Source organism: Microcaecilia unicolor, chromosome 3 (assembly GCF_901765095.1).
Source record: "Microcaecilia unicolor chromosome 3, aMicUni1.1, whole genome shotgun sequence".
In the NCBI taxonomy this organism is placed as follows: domain Eukaryota; kingdom Metazoa; phylum Chordata; class Amphibia; order Gymnophiona; family Siphonopidae; genus Microcaecilia; species Microcaecilia unicolor.
In genome coordinates, this window is record NC_044033.1 from 184,077,060 (window position 1) to 184,104,136 (window position 27,077).

General features: G+C 43.6%; 1 protein-coding gene across 4 annotated transcripts in view; it reads right to left on the reverse strand.

The window, feature by feature from the left end:
* Positions 1 to 27,077, reverse strand: part of PAN2 (poly(A) specific ribonuclease subunit PAN2) — a 142,315-nt gene that overhangs the window by 78,116 nt on the left and 37,122 nt on the right. For all 4 annotated transcript variants that reach the window (XM_030196732.1, XM_030196730.1, XM_030196731.1 and 1 more), the window contains exons 7-12: positions 13,426 to 13,693; positions 12,232 to 12,574; positions 12,053 to 12,149; positions 11,851 to 11,970; positions 10,148 to 10,267; positions 5,461 to 5,589 (exon numbers count right to left, since the gene is read on the reverse strand). In XM_030196732.1, the coding sequence (XP_030052592.1) occupies positions 5,461 to 5,589; positions 10,148 to 10,267; positions 11,851 to 11,970; positions 12,053 to 12,149; positions 12,232 to 12,574; positions 13,426 to 13,693 (1,077 nt within the window). The remainder of the gene's footprint in view (positions 1 to 5,460; positions 5,590 to 10,147; positions 10,268 to 11,850; positions 11,971 to 12,052; positions 12,150 to 12,231; positions 12,575 to 13,425; positions 13,694 to 27,077) is intronic.

A 27,077-nucleotide genomic window follows, 5' to 3' on the forward strand; every position in this document is an offset into this window, starting at 1 on the left:
TAGCTTTGGATCTACCACTGGAATAGTGAGAGCCAAAGCTATGAAGCCTAAAATAAATGAAGAAGTACCGACTAGGCCAAATAACAAGTACATGATTTAATATTTCAGAATCTGTAAAAAACAGGTCTGAACAATGAGTCCTGACACAAACTGGTACAACTGTCACTTTAAATCAGATGAACAAAATGGAGTCTATTAGTTTTGTATAGAAGGCTACAGAGGTTATACAGGGTTCTTAAGATGGTGTGAAAAGTATTGCGACACAGACAGATGTGGAACTGTTATCTCAAAGTTTCTCAAAACATGCTGATAAGACTGCATGGGAAAGTATCATCTCAGAAATTGAGAGCTAGGTATCTCACCATTGACTTCTATGGAGAGTTTGTGTATAAAAGAAGGGGACAATTTGCCATAGCTTTGGTATCCGCCCCAACGCTTATCTCAGACGGCGAAGCTCTGTCCGGTTGTACCCAGAATCTATCTGCTGAATGTACCTGATTAAAGTCTGATGTCTGTATTTGTACCAACTTGAAGACTTGTCTTTGGGTAAGAAATAAAATGTATCTATCTATTTAAACCTATCTCTGTCTTTATTCTATCTTCTCTTTACCTTACATTTAGCTTACAAGGCAAATCACATACACTCACTCTCTGGAGAAACTTAGACAGAATTTTAATAGGCATTATCTGGGAACATAAATGGCCCAGAGTATACCTAGATCCAGGAAGACAGAAAGCAGTAGTTATGGGAATTAGAATTCGATTACAGCCCCTAATGCAAACCCAGAGCAGACCTCCTTGTGATTGGGTGACAATGGAGGTTGGAGAAACCATACAGAACCTGTTAGGTAAAATAGGTATCTTTAGTCCCCCGTGTGATCTGGAGTCAGAAAGAGGTCCAAGAGGGGGAAATTAAAACAGTGTGTGGGGGTTTTTTTTTGTTTGTTTTTTGTACCTGGGGCAATGGAGAGTTGTGACTTGCCAAGAGTCACAAGGAGCCTGCAGTGGGAATCAAACCCAGTTCCCCAGTATCTCAGCACTAACCATCAGGCTACTTCTCATAATGACTAGTGCAGTGAGCTGCATATCAACTGGCACTGCCAGGAGGAGACAAGGTACAGCAAAAATGTAGACCAAAGCATAAACCTGTATTGTAGGAAGCAAACTCAGAAAATAGTATAAGACTTGTATCTGAAAGCTCTTATCCAGAGAATTCTCTGTATCCCTGTAAGAATGCTCACAAAGGCTAACTGGACTCTTAATCTCTCAAAGACATCAGGAGAAAGAAAGCTAAATAAATGCTCTGTGATGAGGTGTGCATCGGAAACAAAGGCACCACTGAAAATCAAAGAAGTAAACCCACACTGAATTTCACCTGAGAAGGCATGCATAGAAGCTGAAGTGTCTCCAAGACTAAATCCTTAGGTGCTAATCACAATGGTGCTAAGTCACCTAGATTTCTGCAATTCACTCTATGCCGGATGTAAAGAACAAATCATCAAGAAGCTCCAAATAGCCCAAAACACAGCAGCCAGACTCATATTTGGAAAAACGAAATACGAAAGTGCCAAACCCCTAAGAGAAAAATTATACTGGCTCCCACTTAAAGAACGTATTACGTTCAAAATCTGCACTCTGGTTCATAAAATCATTTACGGAGAGGCCCCCGTCTACATGTCAGACCTCATAGACTTACCACCCAGGAACACTAAAAGATCAGCACGCATATTCCTGAATCTCCACTAGCCCAGCTGCAAAGGACTAAAATACAAATTAACATATGCATCCAGCTTCTCCTACATAAGCATGCAGCTATGGAATGCATTACCACTCACCTTGAAAAAAAGGCGCGCCCTAACTTTCGGAAATCATTAAAGACCAGCCTGTTCAACAAGGCATACCACAATGATCCATCCTAATTACCAGACAGCAAAACTCAAGCCTGAACTGGATAAAACCTAACTCTTTATACTCGACTACCAAGGTCTACTCTACCACGAATGAACTTTAACGCAATACCACTTTATCTCTTATTCCGAATATGAACTCTTTATACTTGACTGCTTAATCTACTATGTCAACCATGATCTTTAATGTAATACCACTTGTATCCCTCACTCCAGAAATGGCGATCGCCATGGCGAAACAATGTAAGCCACATTAAGCTTGCAAATAGGTGGGAAAATGTGGGATACAAATGCAACAAATAAATAAATAATTAAATTATACACAATTAAACATGAGACTGTCAAGTTATAAGGTACTCAACTCCAAATGGAACTACTGGCCTTTTATTATCTATTCATTTATTTCTTTTGAAATTAACTGCTGCTAAAGCACTCCACACATCCTGACTGTCAATGTTCAGACAGCAACCTGAAAGTCTGACCAAGTTATTCCACATAACTAAGACTGTGGACCTGATGCACAAAACTTACCAGACCAATCATGTGCGTTTTTGACTGGTTCAGCGAGAACAGTATTCAGCAGGAAATGCACAAAGGGGCTCTGCAGGCTTTTTACCGTTCACAGCAGCGGACAATGGGAATCCTATGCTACTGTATTTAAATGAGCTGTTTAGTATTCAAATGTGCATTCCGAGGGATGCACAGCCATTTGCGAGCAATGCACAGAAAGGACCTCCTACCTTGTACGACGGAATTTTAATAGGAGGTCAGGAGTTGTCGGTAGCTCGGAGTTGGAGAAAACATCCTGTCCTGCACCTCCCTGATCGCCTGCCCTCTGCCCGCCTTGGCAGGTTAGGACAGCCCAGCCACTTACCTCCAAAGGTCCGAGCAGCAGCACCAGGCAGTAGCAAGGCAATCAACAACCTTTACGAGCCGTGAAGGAAGCACTTTTGTTGTGGGTTTTCAATCAGAGCCGGGATTAAAATAAGGGACCAGAGGAGCACAAAAGCAGCCCAAAGTGAGCCCAGCAAGCCAGATCCCACCAGGCTGAGCTCTGCCTGTGACAGCTGCCCCAGACATCCTCCGGCTGCATGCTTCCCCCGAGCAGGCTTGTAGCACCAGCGCCTGGCCCCGAGAGCCACTCACACTGCAAGGGAGAGGGAACACAAGCAAAAGGGTCAGCCTTTTTATCATCCACTGACTCTTGATCCACCAAGCAAAAGTCAGGAGACTATCTGCTGCTTATTTGTTGCTTGGCCAAAAAGTTCCCTTCTCTCTTGCAAGTTGAAACATCTAAAGGGTAGCTACATTTTGTTGATATGCTTGCCTGCTGCAAGTATGTGAGAGAGGCAGATCAACAAGCAGATCTTTTTGGAGCAGCTTTCCCCTTTGCTGTGGAACAAGCGGATGTTTAAAGAGTTCTTTTTTTTTGACAGATACAAATAGCTAGAAAGACAGAGGCAAGAAAGCAATTGCATTTAGAACCAAGAAAGTTTTGGAAAAAAAAAAAAACCTACATGTGGCTTTCATACACACAGCTTTTATGAATACGTGTATGAAAGCCGTGAAACTCTGTGGGGGGCTGTTCTGGGCATGCGCATAGCAGCCACGCTTAGCAATTGGCTGCCCTATGCATATGCTGGTTTGTGCTGCTCGCTGAAAGTCCATGTAGCTCATTTGAATGCAATTCTCTTTGAGAATCGCTCGCTATTTTCAACTCGGTAACTTTTACCGAGGTTCTTAAAGCAAGAGGGTTTTTGCGGGGCTTTGATCTGAAAGACTCCATCTCCTCCTCCCCCACCAAAGGTTCAGCCTCATGTGCAGAGCACTCTAAGCTAAGTGACAGTTAACAGTTACCATGGAAACCTGAATATTCTAGAACTCCATGCACTCACCCACAGATGCCAAACAGTGTTGCCAGGTGGGCGATTTTACCGCCCAATTGGGCGGTTTTCCGCGACCCGCCGCGGGAAATTTTTGCCCGCGGCGGGTTGCGGTTTTTTGGGCTGTTTTTTGGGCTTCAGGGCGGTTTTTTGTGCGGCTTTTTCGGCCGCGGGGGGCGGGGTTAGTGACGTGGGAGGCGGGGCCGGTGACGGGGGAGGCGGGGCCGGTGACGGTGGGGGCGGGGGTGATGACGCGGGGGTGGGGGTGTCAGGGGCGGGGTTTGAGTTTGGGCGGGTTTTGGGCGGTTTTTGTGCTGGATTGGGTGGGAAAAATTTTTCCACCTGGCAACACTGATGCCAAACAACACTGCATAGAAGAATAAAGCAGTGATGATAACTACTGCTGCACAGTTTAAAAAAGAAAGCAGTGATAAAATATACCTTACCACAGCCAAAGGAGAGGGAGCTTTGGGAGGTTTTGAATTACCCTGTAATAATCAAGTCTGCCACAAGAAAAAAGGAAAACAAACTGTTCTCATGCTTAAAAGAGGGCAGAGACACACACACACTCTCACAGTGGCAGAGTACTGACATTGGGGAAAAATACTAGAAAGTAAACACAAACTAACCACACTTTTTTTTTTTTTTTTAAACATGAGCAACAGCCAAACAGGGCACTCCTAAACACAACTGAAACCCAGATACAAACTGGGTCAGAAGAAAAAGCTCAAAGGCACCCACCCAATTGACACGCAGCAGAAATACTGGTTTAATTAAAAAAAAAAAAATTTAAAAGCCAAAAAGGCCCATCCAAGGTAAATGAAGCTCAGAATACAAAGCCTCCATTAGAAGGAATTCTAGCTCTACTGGAAACTAGCTAGAAAAAAAGTCATGAGCTGTTGGAGGAAGGAGGGGAGGTCTGAGAACACTGCCAAAACCGCCCACCAGCAAGGCAAAGCCTGGGTGCTGCCAAACTGAGCACAAAACAAAAAGAGACCGCAGAACACTGCCAAACCAGAGACTTCGCCTTTTTTTTTTTTTTTTAAATACACACATAGCAAAGATGAGGTTCACCTCCCAGGCACTCAAGGTCCCTGGCCAGAACCAGAGACTGAGGCACAAAAAGGACCTCCAGAAACAAAAATTAACCCCCTCCCCTCAGGGCCAAGGAACCAGGAGGTATAGGGAGGGAAAGGGAGAGGGACCTGACAACCCAGGGGCACAATGTAACATCCATGGGCCACAGCCCCAACCAGAAGCCAAGAAGTCCTGGGAAAGAAGCAGAGAAATTAGGAGCCACAATGAAATACAAACACTGCTGCCCCCAGTAACTCCCCCCCCCCCCCAGGCCTACCAGACCAGTTTAAGGTTCGCACCTCTACCACCTGCTGGGAGACTGAGAAATACCGACTCTGGGAGGGACTGCACAGCTAACTTTATAGGCTTCACCAGAATTCTGTAGTTCTCAGTGCATAACCCGATCCATCTAGACAAGTCTGGAGGAACGCTAAGGCATGCTCATTTGTCTTCAACCTTATCTTCCCAATTACTGAAGTTGGGGGCTGAAGTAATTGCTAGTGATCATTGAAAGGATCTTTATAGTTTTATCATTCCTTCACCTCTTCTCCACCCATGAAATATGTGATTCATGCTCTGTTCCCTCGCCTTACCTGGCAAGGATCTCCTCTGGACAGGTCTAGCATGTGAAAGAGGAAACCAAGTTCACAGCCCAAGCAGAACTCCTTCTGGCACAGGTGGTTCTGAACCAGGCAGCGGACTGGCTCCAGCAGGTACAGCACCTGGAAGACACAAATATAACCAGGACAAGTGGGCTTATGGACAAAAGAAAATAGATTGTGTTCAATTCTGGTCGCTGCATCTCAAGAAAGATATAATGGAATTGGAAACGGTGCAGCGAAGGGTGACTAAAATGACAGCGGGGATGGGACGACTTCCCTATGAAGAAAGACTAAGGAGGCTTTTCAGCTTGGAGAAGAGACGGCTGAGGGGAGACATGATAGAGGTATATAAATAATGAGTGGAGTGGAACAGGTGGATGTGAAGCGTCTGTTCACGCTTTCCAAAAATACTAAGACTAGGGGGGGGCAAGCGATGAAACTACAGTGTAGTAAATTTAAAACAAATCGGAGAAAATGTTTCTTCACCCAACGCATAATTAAACTCTGGAATTCGTTGCCGGAGAACGTGGTGAAGGCGGTTAGCTTGGCACAGTTTAAAAGGGAGTTAGACGGTTTCCTAAAGGACAAGTCCATAAACCGCTACTAAATGGACTTGGAAAAAATCCACAATTCCGGGAATAACATGTATAGAATGTTTGTACGTTTGGGAAGCTTGCCAGGTGCCCTTGGCCTGGATTGGCCGCTGTCGTGGACAGGATGCTGAGCTCGATGGACCCTTGGTCTTTTCCCAGTGTGGCATTACTTATGTACTTATTCTCCTGTGTCTTCTTTTGCTGAAGCTGTGAAACCAGCAGATGCACTGAAAGCACTTATACAAACTTCTGCACATAAGAAGAAATTAGGTCTTATCTAGTTATTTTCTTTCCTTTAGACAGTCCAGAATCTGCAGGTGTTCTGTGTCCATTGACCAACAGGTGGAGACAGAAAAACACAGAAGTATACCCTTCCCCATAAAGGACAGTGGGCAGCTCCAGGATGTCAATATTTTGATAAAGCAGTGGCATCCCACTACGGCCACAGATAAACAAAGGAATAATTCTGTGTAAAACTAGACACTAGAAAAGAAGTTGAACCCTGACCAAGAAGATTGGTGTGCAGAATAAGCAATAAAATGTTTGTCTGAATAAGGAAGAATAGCTGGACTGGTCTGGTGGGTATACAGGAAAGAAAACTGGCAGTTAAGCCCTCATTTCTCCTTCCTTAGTGTTCTCACCAGAACAGTTCAAACCTGTGGGACATAAAGCAGTCTTCAAGAAGGGAGGGATTCAAAGACCTCCCCTGCACCAATTATTGAAGCTTCAAAAGAAGCCTCTTGTCTAACAACATCATCCAATCTGTAATGCTTGGAAAATATGCATAGCATAGACCATGTTACCACTCTACAAATGTCTACTGCAGAAACTGCTCTGAGCTCTACCCAAGAAACAGTAATTCCATGTGTGGAATGCGTTCTAATGCTGAGGAAATCATCTATTAACCATTCAGCAATGCTGGCCTCTCATCCTCCTCACTCCAACCAAAGAGGACAAAATATCTGTCAGACTTATGGAACTCATTAGTGATTTCGAAGTATGGATGGTGAAAGTTATATGTTCCTCTTCCTGATTCAGCTCGATGACAAGCGAAACAAGAGGCCCTTGTCGAGATATTTGTATTTCTGTGCAACTACACATTTTGGATATAAAGACTGGACACTCACTATCCTTTTGAGCTAAGCTATATTTTTTCTGTGCACAGTTTTTGGGGGGCATGCTTTCTTTTTAACTAGCTGTGGGAATACTGTCATGAATGAATTTCGGTAGTTTTAACTTATTTTTTTTTTTTTTAACATAGGAAAACAACTCCAAAAGGAGGAAAAAAACCCTACTTTTTTTTCAGATGTTTTCAGACCTTTGATAGGAATTTTGGACATTTCTTTGGCCTTAGGGTATGGTGTCCTTGGGAGATTTGAGATCTACTTTTATTTCTCCTGCTTTTTCACTTAACACAATCCTCCCCTGCAAGTTTTGTTGTATAAGCAGAAACTTAACATTTAGATTTATGTTTTGATAAATATTTCTTCTGCCCATTTGTGATTGATTTCTAAGTATCTCATCAAGGCTCTGCGTATATCTAAAAACGTCAAAGAAGCAAAATCAGTGCTAGTGCCTTCTCTCCGAAAGGATGGAATATTGATAGCCTAATTCAAGTGAACTGGTGAAACTACTTTTGGCAGGAAGAAGAGAACCACATAGAAGGAAATTTCCACTTCAGTAAAATGGAGAAACGGATCTAGACAGAAAAAGCGCCTGGAACTCAGACATCTTTCTTACAGAAGAAAAGGCTACCAAAAATACAGTCTTTAAGGTAAGAAATTTAACAGTGGCTCTTAAGAGATTCAAATAGCACTCGCTGTAACAATTTAAGCAACAAATTAAGGTTCCACTCAGGACAAATTGCCCTCATCAGGGGATGTACTACTACTACTACTTATTTCTATAGTGTTACTAGACGTGCGCAGTGCTGTACACTGGGGATGCTAAGCCCAATGGAAATAACCCCTCTCTGGACACATACAAGGATTTTTGTCAATATTGGGGGTACTCAAGCACCCACAAAGCCAGCTCCTATGGATCTGGGAGTAATCAGAATAAAGGTGATACTGAAAACCTTGGGATGAGATCAGAATACAAGAAAAGATGGAGAAAAGAAGAGATCCCAGGACAGATCCCTGAGGTACACCAACTGATAGTGGGATAGAAGTGGAGGAGGATCCACCAGAGTATGCACTAAAAGTACGATGGGAGAGACAAGAACAAAACCAGGAAAGAACACAGCGTATCAAGGAGTAGGCAGTGATCAACAGTGTCAAAAACAGCAGATAGATCAAGGATGAGGATAGAATAGAGACCTTTGGATCTGGCCAGAAACAGGTCATTGGAGACTTTAGCAAGCACTATTTCAGTTGAATGAAGAGGGCGAAAGCCAGATTGAAGTGGATCAAGAATAGCTTGAGATGAAAGAAAGTCAAGACAACAGCAGTGAACAGGTTGGGTCCAATAAAGGTTTTTTTGAGGAATGGTCTAATTACAGCATGTTTGAAGGCATCAGGTTGCAGTGGAAAGTGAAAGATTGAGGATATGACAGATAAAAGGGATGACAGTAGGAGAGATAGTGCTAAGTAGATGGGTGGGAATAGGATCAGAGGAACAGGTAGTTAGTTTCAAGAAGGAAAGAAAATGTGCCGTTTCCTTTTCAGTGATTTCACGCAGATGCCCCATTCTACATGCTAAACTTAGTGGACTTGACGCCCAGAAATGCCAGAAGATCAGCCTGCAAATTCCTCCATTTGAACTTCCCCAGCTGCAAAGGAATTAAATACAAACAGGCATACGCTACTACCTTTGCGTACAAAAGCACACAGATATGGAATGCACTACCTATGGCCCTGAAAACCACGGACAACTTAACTAGTTTTTGCAAATCCTTGAAGACATACCTCTTCAACAAGGCCTACAAAAGACATCTTTAATGAATCAAATCACTCCTTAAAACACCCAAGTGCTCTAAAACACCTCTCACACGACCTTAACTACACCTTTCTATCTAAACCCTCATTTACCCTCAGCTTATTACTGACTGTATCTAAGATTATGTAATGACTATATCATACTAACACCCTGTAAGCCACATTGAGCCTGCAAAAAGGTGGGATAATGTGAGGTACAAATGCAATAAATAAATAAATAAAAGGAGGCAGGGTTGAGAGAATGGACTAAGGGAAGGAGAGATGGAGGTGACCTGGTTGAGAATTCAAGTTTAATCTTGTGAATCTTATCATGAAAGTACTCAGCCAGAGTCTGGGGAGAAAGTGAAGGGGGAGTTAGAGGTGAAGGTACTTTGAGGAGAGAGTTCAGTGTGGCAAAGAGACATCGAGGGTTTGAGCCAAGAGAATTTATCAACTGGATGTAGTAGTCCAGTTTGGCAAGTGAAAGAGCAGACTGGAAAGAGGTCAGCAAGAATCTGAAATGTATGAAGTCAGCATAGGCACAGGATTTCAGCCAAAGGCGTTTGGCAGAGCAGACACAGGAACATAAGTGGCGGATTCTAAAGGCCAGCAAAGGCTGGGGGTTTGGTACACCTTACAGAACGGGGAATGGGATGAGCGAGAGTCTACGGTCTATGTTCCAGAAACATAAAAGAGAAACCATGAACAAGTATATAATATGACGTTCATTGCTGATTTAATTTTGAATTGATAATGAATATGACTGTTGGGCAGACTGCATGGACCATTCAGGTCTTTATCTGCCATCACTTACTATGTCAGAATGATAATTTTACAAGTGTTTAGCTCTACGGCTGATTTATAGCCTTAAAAAGCAGAACAGGATCACTAGGCAAACTGGATGGGATGAATGGTCCTTTTCTACCATCACCTGCTAAGTTACTGTGTTAAGCTGCACTAACCCATCCGTTCATGTGCATCATACAGTTGCAGTAAATACTGAGGCAGGCTGGGAACTGACAGCAACCCTGTGTCTCTAACCCATATTCTGCAGTTTCAATAAATACTTGGGAATGGGAGTATAGTGACAGTAATATCTGTGCCTCTCACCTCATCTTCCAGTTGCAGTAAATGCTGGAAAAGGGGGAAAAGTAACCCTATGCCTCTCACCTGTATCATGCAGTTGCAGTAGGCATTGGGAATGTGAGGCTCTAATCCAGCAAACAGAGTCTTGTTGTAATGCTTAAAGTCAAAGGCTTCTAGCCCCAGTTTGGAGTATTTTATTGTGACCTGAAGAAAACAGACAATCTTCTGTTAGTAACATACAGTTTGTATCTTTGAGCAGATCCTCTGGCTGCTGGGAACAGTGCACTGCAATCACCTTAGAAACCCACTGCTTGTTTTAGGACAGACAGGTCAATATTCAGCTGGCGGTGTGGAGTGGAGTTTTTTTTTTTCAGGGTTTGTTTTCTTTTAAAACACTGTCCGTCAGTCAGGAAATGCCTAGCCACCCGCCACGGCCACTTAGAGGATCTATTCCCAGCCCAGCTCAGGCCCACCTGCCGCTTGTGCTCTACACTTGCACCCTCCTCCCACCGAATGGGTCCCAACCGCCTCCGGGCAAGTCTCCCGCTCTCAAATTATTCCCCACTGATTTCTAGGTCACTGGGGCCAGACTTCCAGACGTCCCAGTTCCTAGAAAGCACTCACAGACCCAACACACAAACCACTAGGATTCTTAGTCAGTCCAGACAAGCAGAGGCAATAAACTAAAGAAGGTTTATTGCCAAGAAAAATATTGAACAGTAAACTATAAAACAGATGGAACAAAAACAGCACATAACAACAGGTAACTGATTATGGATCAATTATAAAACTATCTAAATATTTTATCACTACCTCAACAGTGGCTGGGAAGTACAGGAAATATAGCTGCTCACAAGTAGAGAGGTCTTTCTCCCTCTACTTCCAAACTGAGACTAACAAATTACCTCACAGTTACTCGGGAAGAAAAAACTGTCACTTCTGGTACAGCTTTAAAAAAAAAAAAAAAAGACAATTGCCATCTGCTGGCCAACCAGCAGAAACACATATCATCAGCAAAACAACCAGGAGAAATACATGTTATCAGCAAAACAATAGTTCATAGGCTCAGAAACCCAGTTTCATCACGGTCACTGACTAATTAAATCTGGATACTGGATGTTGGGCTATGTCCAGGAAACAGCACTGAATATTCAATTCATTGGTGATACCCGGAAGTTATGCAAATATGGCCATATTCGGTGCAGTACCTATATAGTTATAACAGGGCAAAGTTAGGACTGCTATTTAAGCGACCCTATTTGCCCGGTTAGTTATGTGGGCACCAGCAATGAATACTGCCAGTGCCCACATAACTTCCAGGACCATCCTGGCACTGCCCCGACAATGCCAAGGGACTCAGAGGGGATGTTCCATGGCACTGCCCAGTTAAGTACCACTGAATATCCCCTCCTGAGGCACTCAGCACAAATTAACCAGGCAGGAGCTTTAAAATCATTTTGAATATTAGGCTCAATATTGTCAGGCTCAGGATCTTCCAGGCTATCTTCATCATCCAATAAAATCCTTGTTAACAACCCTGAACAGCTAAATGGGAAAAGAACAAATTGAACTTGGCAGTGGAGTCCTGTGCAGCACTAACAGAGTTTGTACTGCACTCACACTTTTCCTCCTTTATCCTTATTGCCAGTCCTGAGCCTCAAGAACTCACACTTACGTGTACTGAGCAGCAGGGCTGTTTACATAGGTCCACAAAAATGTAACACTGTAGGTCAAGAAACTGCATTTAAACTATCAGTGTTCAACTGCAGAAACACATTAGCCCTCACCTTTCGATACTTCTTGGCCACCATGTAGAGGTGCGGCTCCTCCTCCCTTCCAAGAGGGGACTCCGGCACTTGGCTGAAACTATCAAACTCGCTCTCCATTTCCTTAAGCCGGTATGGGACCTGACAGCAAACAATGTAACAACTCTATCAGTGTTAATGAAACACTAATCAAGAATTCAGAAGCACCCCCACCAGCACACACCTGGTTTCGAAGCTTGGTTCTTGGGTTGGGTGCATACCCGATGAACCCTACTTTCTTCATAGTGCGCAGAATTTCAGGATCCACAGGCGGGGCTCGCCTATAAAATATAGCAAAGGGTGAAAGCAAAGCAGGGAGCAAGACAGCTTCCATTTCAGGCATTACTGTGTCTCAATGTGTACCTGGGTGCAGGTGTACAGTTGGCAGCAGGCCAGTCTGAGAGAAGGGCCTCACTGATGAGCGGTGTGGGGATGAGAGATGGGGGCATGAGGTCTTGGTTCCAGTCTAAGTGTGGCAGGTTGTCCACCATGCAGGGAAGTGCAAACTCTGTCTCACGGGAGTAGGCATTGAAGTTGACCTCAGGAGAGTCTGCCCACAGGTGCACACAACCCTCTGAATCCCCAAACACAAGTGCCTGCTTGCTGGATGAGACATCAAAAGTCATCACCAGTTGTCCCACTGTGTTCACGTGAAAGATGTCTGCTGGATTAGCAAGGCCTGTGGGCTCGCAGAATTGACACTGCCCTGCAAGGACAAGAATCATACTTGGGTCAGAAATAGTAACTCTCAGCTTACCCCCCTAGTCAGCCTTACTGAACCACTTTCCCCTAACTGGTGTTTTGGATATTTGCAAGCTACATTGTCCCTAACAACTGCATGGCAAATATAAATGAGGAACACACTAACATCTCCCCAACAACAACCCTAAGGCTCCTAACACTCCTGCATGCAGCTCTTATTTAACATTTCATATCCTGCATTATCTATAAATCTAAGCTCCCTGGCATAATTCAGACAGGCACAGAAAACAACTAGGAGCAAACCTCAAAAATCAAACAGATTGATTTACATACCTTCTTCTGAGAATAGAGGGGGCCAATTTTCAAAGCCAGTTAAAAACTGCCTTCCCTTAATACAGGTAAAAGTACCCACACATTGGTCACAATGTAGTACTTTTACCAATGGCCAAAAAGGGGAAGGCTAGGAAAGGAGACAAAGTATGCAGATGAATTTAGTTTTATGAGCCCTTCATGCATTCTCTCAAGGGTACATCTGTACCTGCTTTTAAAATAGATGCAAATACATGTGGGGAGAAGTAGGCCCTGTTTCTGTGGCCAGTCCACTTTTCAAAGGGAAAATCCAGCACATGGTTTCCTTTGAAAATGGGCTTTTCAGACATCTGAAAAATGGTCTGATAATGTGCTGAACACTTCACATCTCACCTTCATTTAACTCTACTTGGCCAAGTCTGTTTGGATGCAGGGACTGGAATATAAAGAGGTACAGGGACCAGAAAAGCACCATTGTAATTACCTTCACAATACCACTTATTCCATTTAGTCAAGATGTTAGAGGGAGAAATTGCACAGACCCACCTGATTGAGAGATGATAGCGAGCCGGGCAGTGTAGGTAGGGATGAAGCGAACAAAGAGAGGGTGGACGTGCACCTGCAGAGGGGTGATGGCCCGCATTGTGCGCAGGTCATAAACTTTCAGGAAGCGGTCACAGGCCAGGCCATTCATGCGGCTAGAGAAGCCGCAGGTCACCAGAAGATTCCCATGCACATCAAAATCTGAAAGGCTTCCTGAGTACGCATCAAATTCTTGTTCCACTTTAAATGTGCGTGGGTCTCGCAGTGACACCTGGGGAGGAAGGGAAGCATAGAAAGTTCAGCAACAAGCTAGAAGAAATATGTAAAGCCATTTTTCCTTGGTCCTAAAATATTATGCAGCCAAATATGCTTTCTTTCCACCTTCTTCCCAGCCCATTTTTCTTTCCACGGAGTTTATGTCTCTCACATTTTTTCGATTAAGAGGTGGAAATCTTATTACAGCAATGTCTCATTTTCAAAAGATAACTCCCTTCCATGCCCCATCTTCTCCTTCCCGAGCAAAGAAGCAGACACCTGCCATGTGACTAAAATAGTAACATAGTTGATGGTAGTAGAAGATGACCAGTCAACCAGCTATTCTGTCCACTTTGCTAAGGAGAGATAAGGGGTAAGTGGTGGAATATCAGATTATCAACAGCCTTCTGATCACTTATTACTTATGTAAGGAGAAATTAGATCTTACCTGCTAACTTGCTTTCCTTTAGTCCCACCGGACCGGCCCAGAGTACACATCTACCAGCAGGTGGAGACTGAGAATTCAAATTTGTTGAATGAGCCAATAAAGACCCTGCACATCCCTACTTAGACTCAGTATGAAAGTTCCAAAGTAAGGAAAAGAAGAGGAAGAAACAACCTGAATCTGTGCCCCCGGGCAGCCTCAGCACAGCTGCCAAGAGAGAGATCGACAATACTGACTCACTAAGTCCTCTCTGCAGTCATTTTCTGAACAAATGAGCTTCTGCATCATGTTTCTCTAAAACTAGGTTTTTTTTTTGTTAGTTTCTTGGTTCAGTTAGCATCAATCAAAAAAAAAAAAACAGACAGCTGACTGGGCCAGGAACAAAACTCCCACACAGAAAACATACACAAAAAGCTACAGTCATTAGGGTGGGATCTGGGCCGGTCCAGAGGGACTAAAGGAAAGCAAATTAGCAGATAAGGCCTAATTTCGCCTTCCTTAGTGTCCCTCTGGACCAGCCCAGAGTAGACTGATGGGAAGTAACAAAGCAATAAACTTAAGGGAGGGACCCACACAGCCCCGTGGTAAGAACTCGCTCACCAAGACAGCATCCTGCCGAGCCTGAACATCTCCTCTGTAGTGTCTGACAAAGAAATGCAAAGATGACCAGACAGCCGCTCGACAAATACCCAGAGGAGGCACCCGGGAATGCTCAGCCCAAGAAGATGCCATCCTTCGTGTAATGTGCCTTGAGCACCTCAAGAACTGCCCTGCTGCCAAGCAAATAAACAGATCTGATAGCCTCCTTTATTCATCTCGCAATAGTTGCCTTTGACACCACTAGACCCTTCAGACAACCACCTAAAGAGATGATCCGAGAACATAAAACTCCTCTGTCCTATGAACATAATCCTTCAACACCCTCCTGACATCCAGCTTGTGCAAGCGGCACTGTTCCTCCAAACCCTTAGAGGAACCTAACGCAGGCAAGAACACTGACTGATTCACAGGAGAGGCCATCAAAACCTTGGGCAGGAAGGGCGGAACAGACCACAAAATGATCCGCTCCTTAGAAAATTCCAAAAAAGGAGCCTTGCAAGACATGGCGACCAAGAAAACCACCTTGAGAGTAAGATCATTAAGAGAACAAGATGACAGAGGCTCAAAACAGTGGACGAACAAGGACTGACAGAACCAAATTAAGATCCCAAGATGGAAAAATAGACAGTGTGAACGACAAAGCAGAGAAATGCCCTGGAAGAAACAAACTACATCCAGATGGCTGGCCAAAAACTTTCCCTTAACACGGCCCCCAAAACACACCAAAGTCGCCACTTGTACCCTAAGAGAAGCCAGGGCCAGACCCTTGTCCAAACCATCCTAGAGAAATTCCAGGACCTGAACAACCGAAGCATGCAAAGAAACCACTACCTGCTCTTCACACCAGTTTTCAAATATCCACCACATACATACATAAGCGATCAAGGCAGATCTCCATTGTGAACGTAGCACCGCAGAGATCACCTTGGATGAGTAACCTCTCTTCCTCAGCCAAGCCGTTTCAAGAGCCAAAAAATTTTTTTATATATATATTTTAAAAGTTAAATCTTCCTTTAAAATATATATATATTAAAAAAATTTATTTATTTATTTTTTTTTTAAGTCTCCAAGTAGCATATGGAAAGTTTTTCCTTCTTCTTTTTTCTTACTTTTCGCAATTTGTTTGCAGTGTCCTCACCTTGATTGAGGAAAGCACCCTGCTGGTTTTTTACGTTTCAATCTCATTTCCTGCTTGGACTATTGTGAGTTATCTATGTTTTTATTATTTTGATTATGTATGTTTTCAAGTTAGATTATAGTAATAGTTTTCTCCTATTAAGGTATTCATCCAACATATATGCCATTCCTTTCTGAAAGAGATAACTGATAACAAATGACATTTTAAATAAGTATTGCCATAGAATCTTTTCTGTGTGGCCGTTGTCTTGTTGAATCATATGATTTATTTTGGTCCTTTTAATATTCTATTTTACCTTTTTTGTATATATATATATATATATATATGTAATTATAACTGACATTTTAAATGTATTATAAATATATATTGCCATATAATTCTTTTTGCAAGTTTTATTGAGTGATAAAATTGTATGAGGTATTTTGTTATAATTGTTGTGAGTCCGATTCTTTATATATGTAAGTATAAATGATATTTTATTATGTTAATTATTGTTTGGACTATTGTTCTTATGCTATCTAAATCAGTTCTCTCTATTTCAGACAATTATCATATGCATAACAGAGAATTTATGATTATGTCTTATTTGTGTTACTCAAATTTGTATGTTTGTAAACATAGGTTTATGCAAGTATTTATGCTTATTTCCTCGACGATATTTGATTTCTCCTTCCAAGTGTTTGATTGATTTTATATATCTGATATGGTTTCTTTTTCATTATTAATGTTTTATGATATAGTATTATACAAATATATATGTTTTTAATTGTATTTATTTGCTTTGTAGAGCCCCTGACGCAGCCCTTGTGGGCGAAACACAGTCTGTGTCGGGCGAATCTCTGAAAATAAAGTTTTGAACCATATCACTGATTGATCTGCTTTGTTTGTCTCCACGTTGGATTTTGCGGATCGCTTGCCATCTTGTTTCTTAGAACTGAGAAAATCGGCCTGAGCATTCTGTTTCACTGCCACGTGAACGGCTGACAGATCTGCAAGGTGACCATTTATTTGTCTATTTTCAAAATGTTTATACTACTTAAAACTAAGTAGTTTACAAAAAAACAAAGCATAAAATACAAATATAAAACAATACAAAGACATTAAAGTACTACCTCTCTTAACTAATATAACATAAAGTGCTAATTCACACGTATCGAAAAGCACAGAAACAGCTCCCTCTGCATCATACCTTCCTTACATAAAGGCTTCTACAAATAAGTAGGTTTTCAAAAGCCATTTAAATTGAAATACCTCCGCACAAACACAACCTTCCCACCAATGCATCCCACATCAATGTCCCAGCTATTGAAAAAGCAGCAGATCTGATCTCACAGTATCAAATAGTAACAACTGCATCCAAAGATAGACTCATTGCCAACTCTGACTTTAAACACCTGCTAGGCTGATGCAAAATGAAGCTATTCTTCAAATACTTTCGGGCAGACAAATATATAGCTTGATGAACAAGACAGAGAACCTTGAACTGCACTCTACACCAAACTGGCAGCCAATGCAGCTGTCTCAAAATCGTTGTAATATGTGGCATCCTTGACACATCAGTAACCAACCTAGAAGCATTTTGTACTAACTGCAAAGCCCTCATCCTGGTCTCTGCCATCCCAACATAAAGAGCACTGCAGTGATCTATTTGAGACAAAACCATACTTTGGACCACTACATGGAAATCATATAAAGGAAAACTAAACATAGATCTCAGCCTGTACAACAGACGCAGCTGTGCAAAACACGTCTGAATAACATTTACCACTTGATTTTTCCGTTTTAAGTCCTGAATCTGGTAATTTTACATCATGTAAATCCAAAGATTCAGGCCAAAACTCCTCCATAGTTAGCAAAATCAGAAGTAATGTTTGTGGGGCAAAGTTCAACAACAGACCATGTTCACACATCCATATATTAACCCTATCCATGTAAGACTGCAACTGGACTTCTAAGGCAGTTCCACCCAGCGAATGAGAACTGCCGTCTCCTCATGCCTCCCTGACGATTAATGTAGGCTACCACTGTCACACTGTAGGACAGAACCCTCACAGGCTCGTCCTCCAGGAGATTGTAGAGCCAAACATACAGTGGGGGAAATAAGTATTTGATCCCTTGCTGATTTTGTAAGTTTGCCCACTGACAAAGACATGAGCAGCCCATAATTGAAGGGTAGGTTATTGGTAACAGTGAGAGATAGCACATCACAAATTAAATCCGGAAAATCACATTGTGGAAAGTATATGAATTTATTTGCATTCTGCAGAGGGAAATAAGTATTTAATCCCTCTGGCAAACAAGACCTAATACTTGGTGGCAAAACCCTTGTTGGCAAGCACAGCGGTCAGACGTCTTCTGTAGTTGATGATGAGGTTTGCACACATGTCAGGAGGAATTTTGGTCCACTCCTCTTTGCAGATCATCTCTAAATCATTAAGAGTTCTGGGCTGTCGCTTGGCAACTCGCAGCTTCAGCTCCCTCCATAAGTTTTCAATGGGATTAAGGTCTGGAGACTGGCTAGGCCACTCCATGACCCTAATGTGCTTCTTCCTGAGCCACTCCTTTGTTGCCTTGGCTGTATGTTTTGGGTCATTGTCGTGCTGGAAGACCCAGCCACGACCCATTTTTAAGGCCCTGGCGGAGGGAAGGAGGTTGTCACTCAGAATTGTACGGTACATGGCCCCATCCATTCTCCCATTGATGCGGTGAAGTAGTCCTGTGCCCTTAGCAGAGAAACATCCCCAAAACATAACATTTCCACCTCCATGCTTGACAGTGGGGACGGTGTTCTTTGGGTCATAGGCAGCATTTCTCTTCCTCCAAACACGGCGAGTTCATGCCAAAGAGCTCAATTTTTGTCTCATCTGACCACAGCACCTTCTCCCAATCACTCTCGGCATCATCCAGGTGTTCACTGGCAAACTTCAGACGGGCCGTCACATGTGCCTTCCGGAGCAGGGGGACCTTGCGGGCACTGCAGGATTGCAATCCGTTATGTCGTAATGTGTTACCAATGGTTTTCGTGGTGACAGTGGTCCCAGCTGCCTGAGATCATTGACAAGTTCCCCCCTTGTAGTTGTAGGCTGATTTCTAACCTTCCTCATGATCAAGGATACCCCACGAGGTGAGATTTTGCGTGGAGCCCCAGATCTTTGTCGATTGACAGTCATTTTGTACTTCTTCCATTTTCTTACTATGGCACCAACAGTTGTCTCCTTCTTGCCCAGCGTCTTACTGATGGTTTTGTAGCCCATTCCAGCCTTGTGCAGGTGTATGATCTTGTCCCTGACATCCTTAGACAGCTCCTTGCTCTTGGCCATTTTGTAGAGGTTAGAGTCTGACTGATTCACTGAGTCTGTGGACAGGTGTCTTTCATACAGGTGACCATTGCCGACAGCTGTCTGTCATGCAGGTAACGAGTTGATTTGGAGCATCTACCTGGTCTGTAGGGGCCAGATCTCTTACTGGTTGGTGGGGGATCAAATACTTATTTCCCTCTGCAGAATGCAAATAAATTCATATACTTTCCACAATGTGATTTTCCGGATTTAATTTGTGATGTGCTATCTCTCACTGTTACCAATAACCTACCCTTCAATTATGGGCTGCTCATGTCTTTGTCAGTGGGCAAACTTACAAAATCAGCAAGGGATCAAATACTTATTTCCCCCACTGTATAATCCTGGTTTACAACAAATTGATAGAGTAGGCTGCTTCCTTCCAGTACCAAAGACCCTGAGCCAAATGGCCCAGACAGTGAGCTCCCCAGACCAGGAGACTGGCATTGGTAATAACTACCTTCCACTGTGGTGGATCGAGGTGAATCCCCTTAGAAAGATTGGGAGAACGGAGCCACCACCGCATGCTGCAGTGTTCCACCACTCAAAAGGGTAACAGCATCCCCAAGGACATGGGCTTAGGACTGCACCTGAAGAAAAGAGAGCCCTGAAGAGGTCACTTGTGAGCCTTGGCCCACGGTACCACATCTAATCATCTAATGAGGCTGCCAGCGACCCCAGGACCTGAAGATAATCTCTGACTCTTAGTGACTCGCTGCTGAGGAGACGCTTGATCTTGTCCTGGAGCTTTTGAATCCATGGTCCTGAACAGTGTCGAACTAGACCCCCCCCCCCCCCCCCCCAGGTACTCCAACAGGTGACTCTTGACCTTGTTGATCACCCAACCGAGAGACTCTAACATCTGAACCACCCAAGCTGTCACGTGACAGCTCTCTACATATGAGTCTGCCTGAAACAACCAATCATTGAGATACGGATGGTTGAATACTCTCCTGACAGAGAGCTGCTGCCACCATTACCATCACCTTGGAAAAGGTATGAGGCACTGTCGCTAGACCAAAACGGAGCACACAGAACTGATAATGCTTCCCCAAAACTGCAAAATGAAGGAAACTCTGATGGGCCTACAAATCGGGAGATGAAGATACGCCTCTGTCAAATCCAACGCTGTGAGGAACTCATGTGAATGAACTGCTACAATCACGGACTGCAGACTTTCCATACGAAAACTGGGAACCCGAAGTGCCCGATTGACAACTTTGAGGTCCAAGATGGGTCAAAAAGAACCTTTCTTCAGTACCACAAAGTAAAAGAATAACAGCCCATCATTAGATTGTCCTGAGGGACCAGCCACACAGCTGTCAACTGCAGCAGCCTGTCCAGGGTATCTCGAACCACCCCTGCTTTGATGAGAGACTGATATGGAGACTCCAGGAAGAGGTCAGGCAGAGGAAGCACAAACTCCAGTGCATACCCCTTGCAAATAACTTTGAGGAACCATTGGTCCGACATAATCTAGGCCCACCTCCAAAAGAACTCCCATAACTGAGCATCTACAGTCACTGGAGGATTGGCTTCTACACCTTCACTGCAAACCGTGCTCCTGCGACTGGGAGCCCGAACCAACAACCCATCCTCATCTCCACGAAAAAGGACTGAGAATGCTGAAAGAACCGAGACTTTTGAGGCATACTTCCCCTCCTGGACCAAAATGGCACAATACCCGTGCACAGCCCCCCCACCCCCCCCCCCAAGGGCAATTCTCAGGCAAGCGCACCAGCTTCACTTCACCAAGGCTCCTAACCAGCTTATCCAGCTTCTCGTCAAACAAAGATCCCGAAAGACAAATTTACTCAACTTAGTCTTAGAGGCTGCATCTGCAGACCAACCTCGTAGCCACAGCAACCACCTTGCAGAAACTTTTAATTGCATAGACTTCGCAGATGCTCTGAGCAAGTCACAAAGGGTATCCACCAGAAACAGATCCCATCTCTATCTTCAAGACCCCCCAGATCCACAAGCAAAAAATCATCAGACCTGTCCAGGACCTTCTCCACCAACCTGAAACGTGCCCTGGCTACCAGGTCCCTAGAAATAGCCACCTGCACCGCCGTAGCCTGTGTCTCAGGAGGTCCCGCAAAGTAAATTCATTGGTGAAGGTGATTCAGAACACAGGTAGATCTTTCCTGATGCATCAGGACACTAGGGACGTTGGCAGGCTCAATGGGATGCCCCTGATGCGTTCTTTCAACTGGCGCGGCCCATGATCAGGCTTTATCCATGGTCTTTTTGGTGACTACCGCATCCATCATGGGAGGCTTCAAGAGAGCCCTATCCTATTCAGGCACAGGATAAAGCCTGATCATGGGCCACGCCAATCGATAGAGCACATCAGGGGCATCCCAATGAGCCTGCACAATGTCCCTAATGTCCTGATGCATCAGGAAAGATCTACCTGCTTTCCGAATCACCTTTATCAACGGATCTACTTTACGGACCTCCTGAGACACAGGCTCCTCTTCAAAATTCAAGGTCAACAAAACCAAGGAGATCAGCTCTTGCAAAATGTTCTTTATGGAACACTCGGACCATCGAGCAATCCTACCCTTGGGGCAACTCCTCTGGAGAAACAAACTTCTCCACTGAGACCTCAGGACCCCCACTTTCCAGAGGTACAACCAAAACGTTGTCCCCTAAAAAGGATTCAGCATCCAGGAAATCGCCTGGCTCTTCCGCATCCTCCACCTCACAAAGCAAACGGGGGCATAGATAAGGTAGAAAAGCCCCGAGATGTGCTAGACTCCAGCTCTTTGAAGTTTGGTCTGTTTCAACAAGAATGCCCTGTACATGGCTAGGATAAAAAGAGGGAATTCCTTCCCCCTGCCCCAGGAACTCCTCCCTGCATGGACGCAACCCCTGTCGTGTCCATTGAGGTCTGAGGCAAGAGCCACGGAGGCCTTTCTGCTTCTGGTGCCTGAGGAGCTAAGACAGCAGCAGTTATTGCTGAAACTGGAACCACTCGCATCTGCCCCACCAGCTCCACTATCGCAACATCCGACAAGGAACCACCAAACCTCGAGGCAATGCAGAGCATCAGACGTCGAGGCTCCCACAACTGCCAGAGCCACACAATATTTGCACACTCCAGAAACCGTGAAACCCCAACGCTGATATGATGCCCAACGTCAAAGCTTTTCAGAGCTGATGGCAGAAGTTAACACTACACTTTCACGAAAGAGAAAGCAGCACTGTAAAAGGTCAGCCCAATGGCACACATATCCAGTCAGCACAAAGAAGAGGACTTTGTTGGTTTCTCGCTTCCTCTACATTTTTTTTCTTTTCTTGGATATCCAAATTCTGGGGGGGGGGGGAGGAGGGGGGGGGGGGAGGGGTTTCAAGCTGTGGCTGATTCCCACGGCACTCAAAGCATCCTTCCCACAAAGGAACCAAGGTACAAGAACAAGAAAAGGACCCGGAGCAAGATCAGTGAGGGAGCAAGGGGAGAGGGGACTCCAGTCACCCAAGTTTAGAAACGCCGGGACTAAAGAGAACCCTCGCAGGCCTCAGCCCTTGTCAGTAAACAGGAAACAACCAAGGGAGAACAGATGTACACAGAAAAAAGAAACAGCGACAAACCCCCATGTAAAAATCTGATTTTTTTTTTTTTTTTTTGGTGCAAAAGCAGAAGACAGAAAATAGAAAAAAATATGCTAACTGAAACTGAAGGGCTCACCACGTCCACTACGTGCTGGAGACTGAGAATACTGAGTCTAGATAGGGATGTGCAGGGTCCTTAGTGGCTCACTCAACAAATTTGAATTCTCAGTCTCCACCTGATAGTAGGCGTGGACAACCCATCAGTCTACTCTGGGCCAGTTTAAAAAAAAGATATGAATATCGCCCCGAGCGCGTAGTCAAGTGCTCAACGGGCTGCCCTGAGGTTTGGAGGAAAATGGATGAGCACATGTACAAGAGACACATACAGGAAGGGGGGAGGGGGAGGGATGTAGGGGGGTGAAGAACACACAGGAATGAGCATGGGGGTTAGGGAAGAGGGAGGGAAGGGTGGGGAAGGAATCTAGTAAAAAAGAAAAAGCAAATCACATGGGACATGTAACTGTTTTGGATAGATGTTATAAACATTGATTGTAACATAGCAGGCTGGGTTCAGCAAACAGAAAATTGTGTATGTTGTACATGTTATTAGTGTAATTGCAGTTTCAATAAAAATGATTTAAACATAAAAAAAAGATATGGACAAGTTCATGAAGGAAAAGTCCATAGTCTGTTATTGAGATGGACATGGGGGGAGCTACTGCTTGCCCCAGGACTGGTAGCATGGAATGTTGCTACTAATTGGGTTTATGCCAGGCACTTGTGACATGGATTGGCCACTGATGGAAGCAGGATGCTAGGCTAGATGGACCATTGGTCTGACCCAGTATAGCTATACTTATGTTCTTATGATGCTAAGGAATTATTATTTATAGTTTTATACTTGTTATTAGTGGATATATGAGATGATTTTTATGATTGTATGTATTATATTTTGTGTCATTTATGTATTATGCTTTAAGCTATGGCTATTTTGTACCCCTTAGTGTCTTTATTTTTATATCATTTATTTATTTTTATTATTTGCTCATCATTTTTTATCTTTATTATAATAATTTGTAGTGAGAAACAAAGCCCCCCCTTCCTTTTTTAAAAGGCCATCTTAGAGATTAAAAAAGGCTTGTTTTAGGTTTGTTTCGAAGTTTTTAGATGTTTGACCCTTATCGGACTGTATAGATCTGTCAGCAGAAGGTATAGAATTCTTAAACTGACTTCTCACAGCTTGTTTCACTTTTACAGTACTGACATTGGAACAATTTGATTTGACTGCATAAGATAAGTAGAGACAACTAGCCAATATTCAGCAAACAGCAGATAGCGTTTTTTGTCCACTGCTGGCTCTAAAACCGGAAATTCAATGCCAGGACCTGCGCAGGCTTCAGCATTGAATTTCCATTTTTTTTGGTTGTTGTTTTTAAACCAGGCTAACACATGACCAGTTAATATTCAGACTTAACCGGCCATGAGTTAGTGCACAAAGATAGGACAGCCATTTATGCGGTTCTATTTATGTGCTAAACCTGGCCAGTTAGGTCTGAATATCAGGACGTAACCGGACTCTTCCCCTGGAACGCCCCTGACACAGACAGCTTTAAGTTCAGCACTACCTGGTCATTTTCAGCGAGGATGACCTGTTAAGTGCCACTGAAAATGACCGGATGGCCACAACCAAGCGAGTTAATTTATTTTGTTACATTTGTACCCCGCGCTTTCCCACTCATGGCAGGCTCAATGGTCAGCGGCCATTTCCAGCCAGTTTACTCGCTCTGAGTATCGGTCATAAATTTTTAAATGTTTTTATTAACATGGTTTTTGCTCCCTTTGGGGCATTTTATAGACATACATACACCTACATATAAATACATGTATATAAAGTATTTAATATAATCTGGCTTTGGGGAACAACCAGTACTATATGATCTCTGCAGTGGGTTTGAAGGCTCTTTATGTCAAATTTATATTTGTTGAAGCCTGTACCATTTGACTCTATAAAAGGTTTATTTCTAATAACAGTTGTCTTTTTTTTTTAAGACCAGTACTATATGGCCTTTATTTTAAATCTTTTTTATTGAAGTGTATAAAGAATACAACAAAGAACCAATGACATTTGAAAACACAATATATGCTACAAATGTTGAATTCTCAATAAACATGTTATATACGATCACATATCTTGTCTCCTTTGAAAGTCCTTAAGTTTCATCTATTCATTGTCTCATTGTATGAAACCTGTTACTTAATGTTCGACAGATGGCCTTTCTGATACCACGGACACTTGTGATCCTTCCGCATACTTCAACTCATTTTCTTCTTTTATCCCTAGACCCCCCCCTCCCCCCACCCTCCCGTCCTTATAATTATAAAGATCAACAGATTTTCTTGGTGATCCTGCGAAGCAAACAATGTTCCTCTAGTGCTTATACAGCACTACAGCATATTAAAGAAAACTCTGTTACAACCTTATGATACGACTTGATGCCAAATAAAAAAAAAAAAAATAAAAAAAATAAAAAAAAGGACATAGCCGCTTATAGTCGATTCAGAATATAACTCCTCGCCCTGGGTGCCAGGGACTGGATATAGGGTTCCCAGATCCTCAAGAATGCCTTCTTCCCCTTGGGGGAGGATCCCACCTCTCTTCTCTCCATCAACAGTAATTCATACAATCTATTTCTCCAATGCCAATACTCCGGCGGATCAGAGTGTACCCAGGCCTGCATGATCAGTTTCTTGCCTACCAGGCTGGCTTTCCTGATGAATTGCCGGGTTCCCCCCCTGTGCGAGACAAAGAGCTCATACTGATCCAAAAGGAGACCCTGCGGAGTAAGTGGAATCTTATTCTTTAATATCCGCTCTAAAAATCCCACAATTTGCCTCCAATAATTCTGGATCTTGTAACACTCCCAAAGGTAATGATATAATGTGCCTTCCCTCTGCCCACACTTAGTGCACAAAGGATCAGCTCCTCCTCCGAATTTGGACAGTTGCTGCTTGGACATGTAAGCCCTATGTAAGATCCTGTATTGACATTCCCTCATAGCCGCATTTCTCGATATGGTGGGAATCCTAGCAGATAGTTTCTGAAAGTCTAGTTTCAGGTTTGGACGCTTTAGATCTTGGGCCCATTTCCCTAGAATATAGCCTGTATCTTTACTCCTGTTCGTCTCTCCCAATGCTTTTTGTAAACCAGAGACCGATAAACGCTCCCCTCGTATAGAACTAAAGAATGCCCTTATCTGGCGCCCATGCCCACTACTCAATTTCCCTTGTTCTAGAGATCTGACATAATGTGCTATCTGGTAATACGCAAATTGATGGCTTTGAGTTATACCCACCCCCAAGGCTCCAAGCTCCAATAGTCGTCCCTTAGAATCCAGTACATGTTCTAATCTGGTGATCCCCATCATTGCCCACCTACATATTACTTTGTTCTCCGTACCTGGTAAAAACTGTGGGTTGCCCTGCAGCGGTAGAAGGTCTGTCCCATCCGCTGCTAGCCCCCAGATCTCATTTAACTCTCTCCACATTTGTCTCAGAGGTCTTACCAATATGCTATTGCTTGCCCATGGCGGGAGTTGTCGGCTTGGGCATTGTAACATGAAATATAAATGGTATGGTTTAAAACATTCCTGCTCCAAGTTACGGGGAGTGTAGTCTTGCCTGTCTAGTAACCAATCACCCAGGTGCCTTAGTAAACTTGCCTGATTGTAACGGCGGAGGTTTGGTAGCCCAATGCCTCCCTCTCTCCATGACCCCATCATTAACTTCAAGGGGAGTTTTGGCTTTGCTCCTCTCCAGATAAATTTCCTGACATATTTACCGATTTGATTTATGTCTTTAGCCCGTAATCGTATAGGGAGTACCTGAAATAGATATAACCATCGTGGAAATTCCACCATACGAAATAGATGCACTCTCCCATGCAGATTAAGTGGCAGGGCTCCCCATCCGTCTAATCGATCCTTCAAAGCTGCAATCCTATGACCAATATTCATCAGATGTATTTCCGATGTTTTTTTAGGAATCTGTACTCCCAAGTATTTAAGTGACTCTGATGCCCATCGCAGCGGGAACTCTGTTCCCCACAGCTGCCTTACCTTATTATCTGTGGCCAGTGCTAATGATTTTGAAAAATTTATTTTAAAGCCGGCGAAATCCCCATATTCCCTAAAGAGTTCTAATAGGGCCTCCAATGAGCTCTTTGGTTGTGTTAAATGAACCAACAGGTCGTCCGCAAATGCGGATATCTTAAACCCTTCAGGTCCCCATTTTACCCCCTCTATTTCTGGATGGTCCATAATTT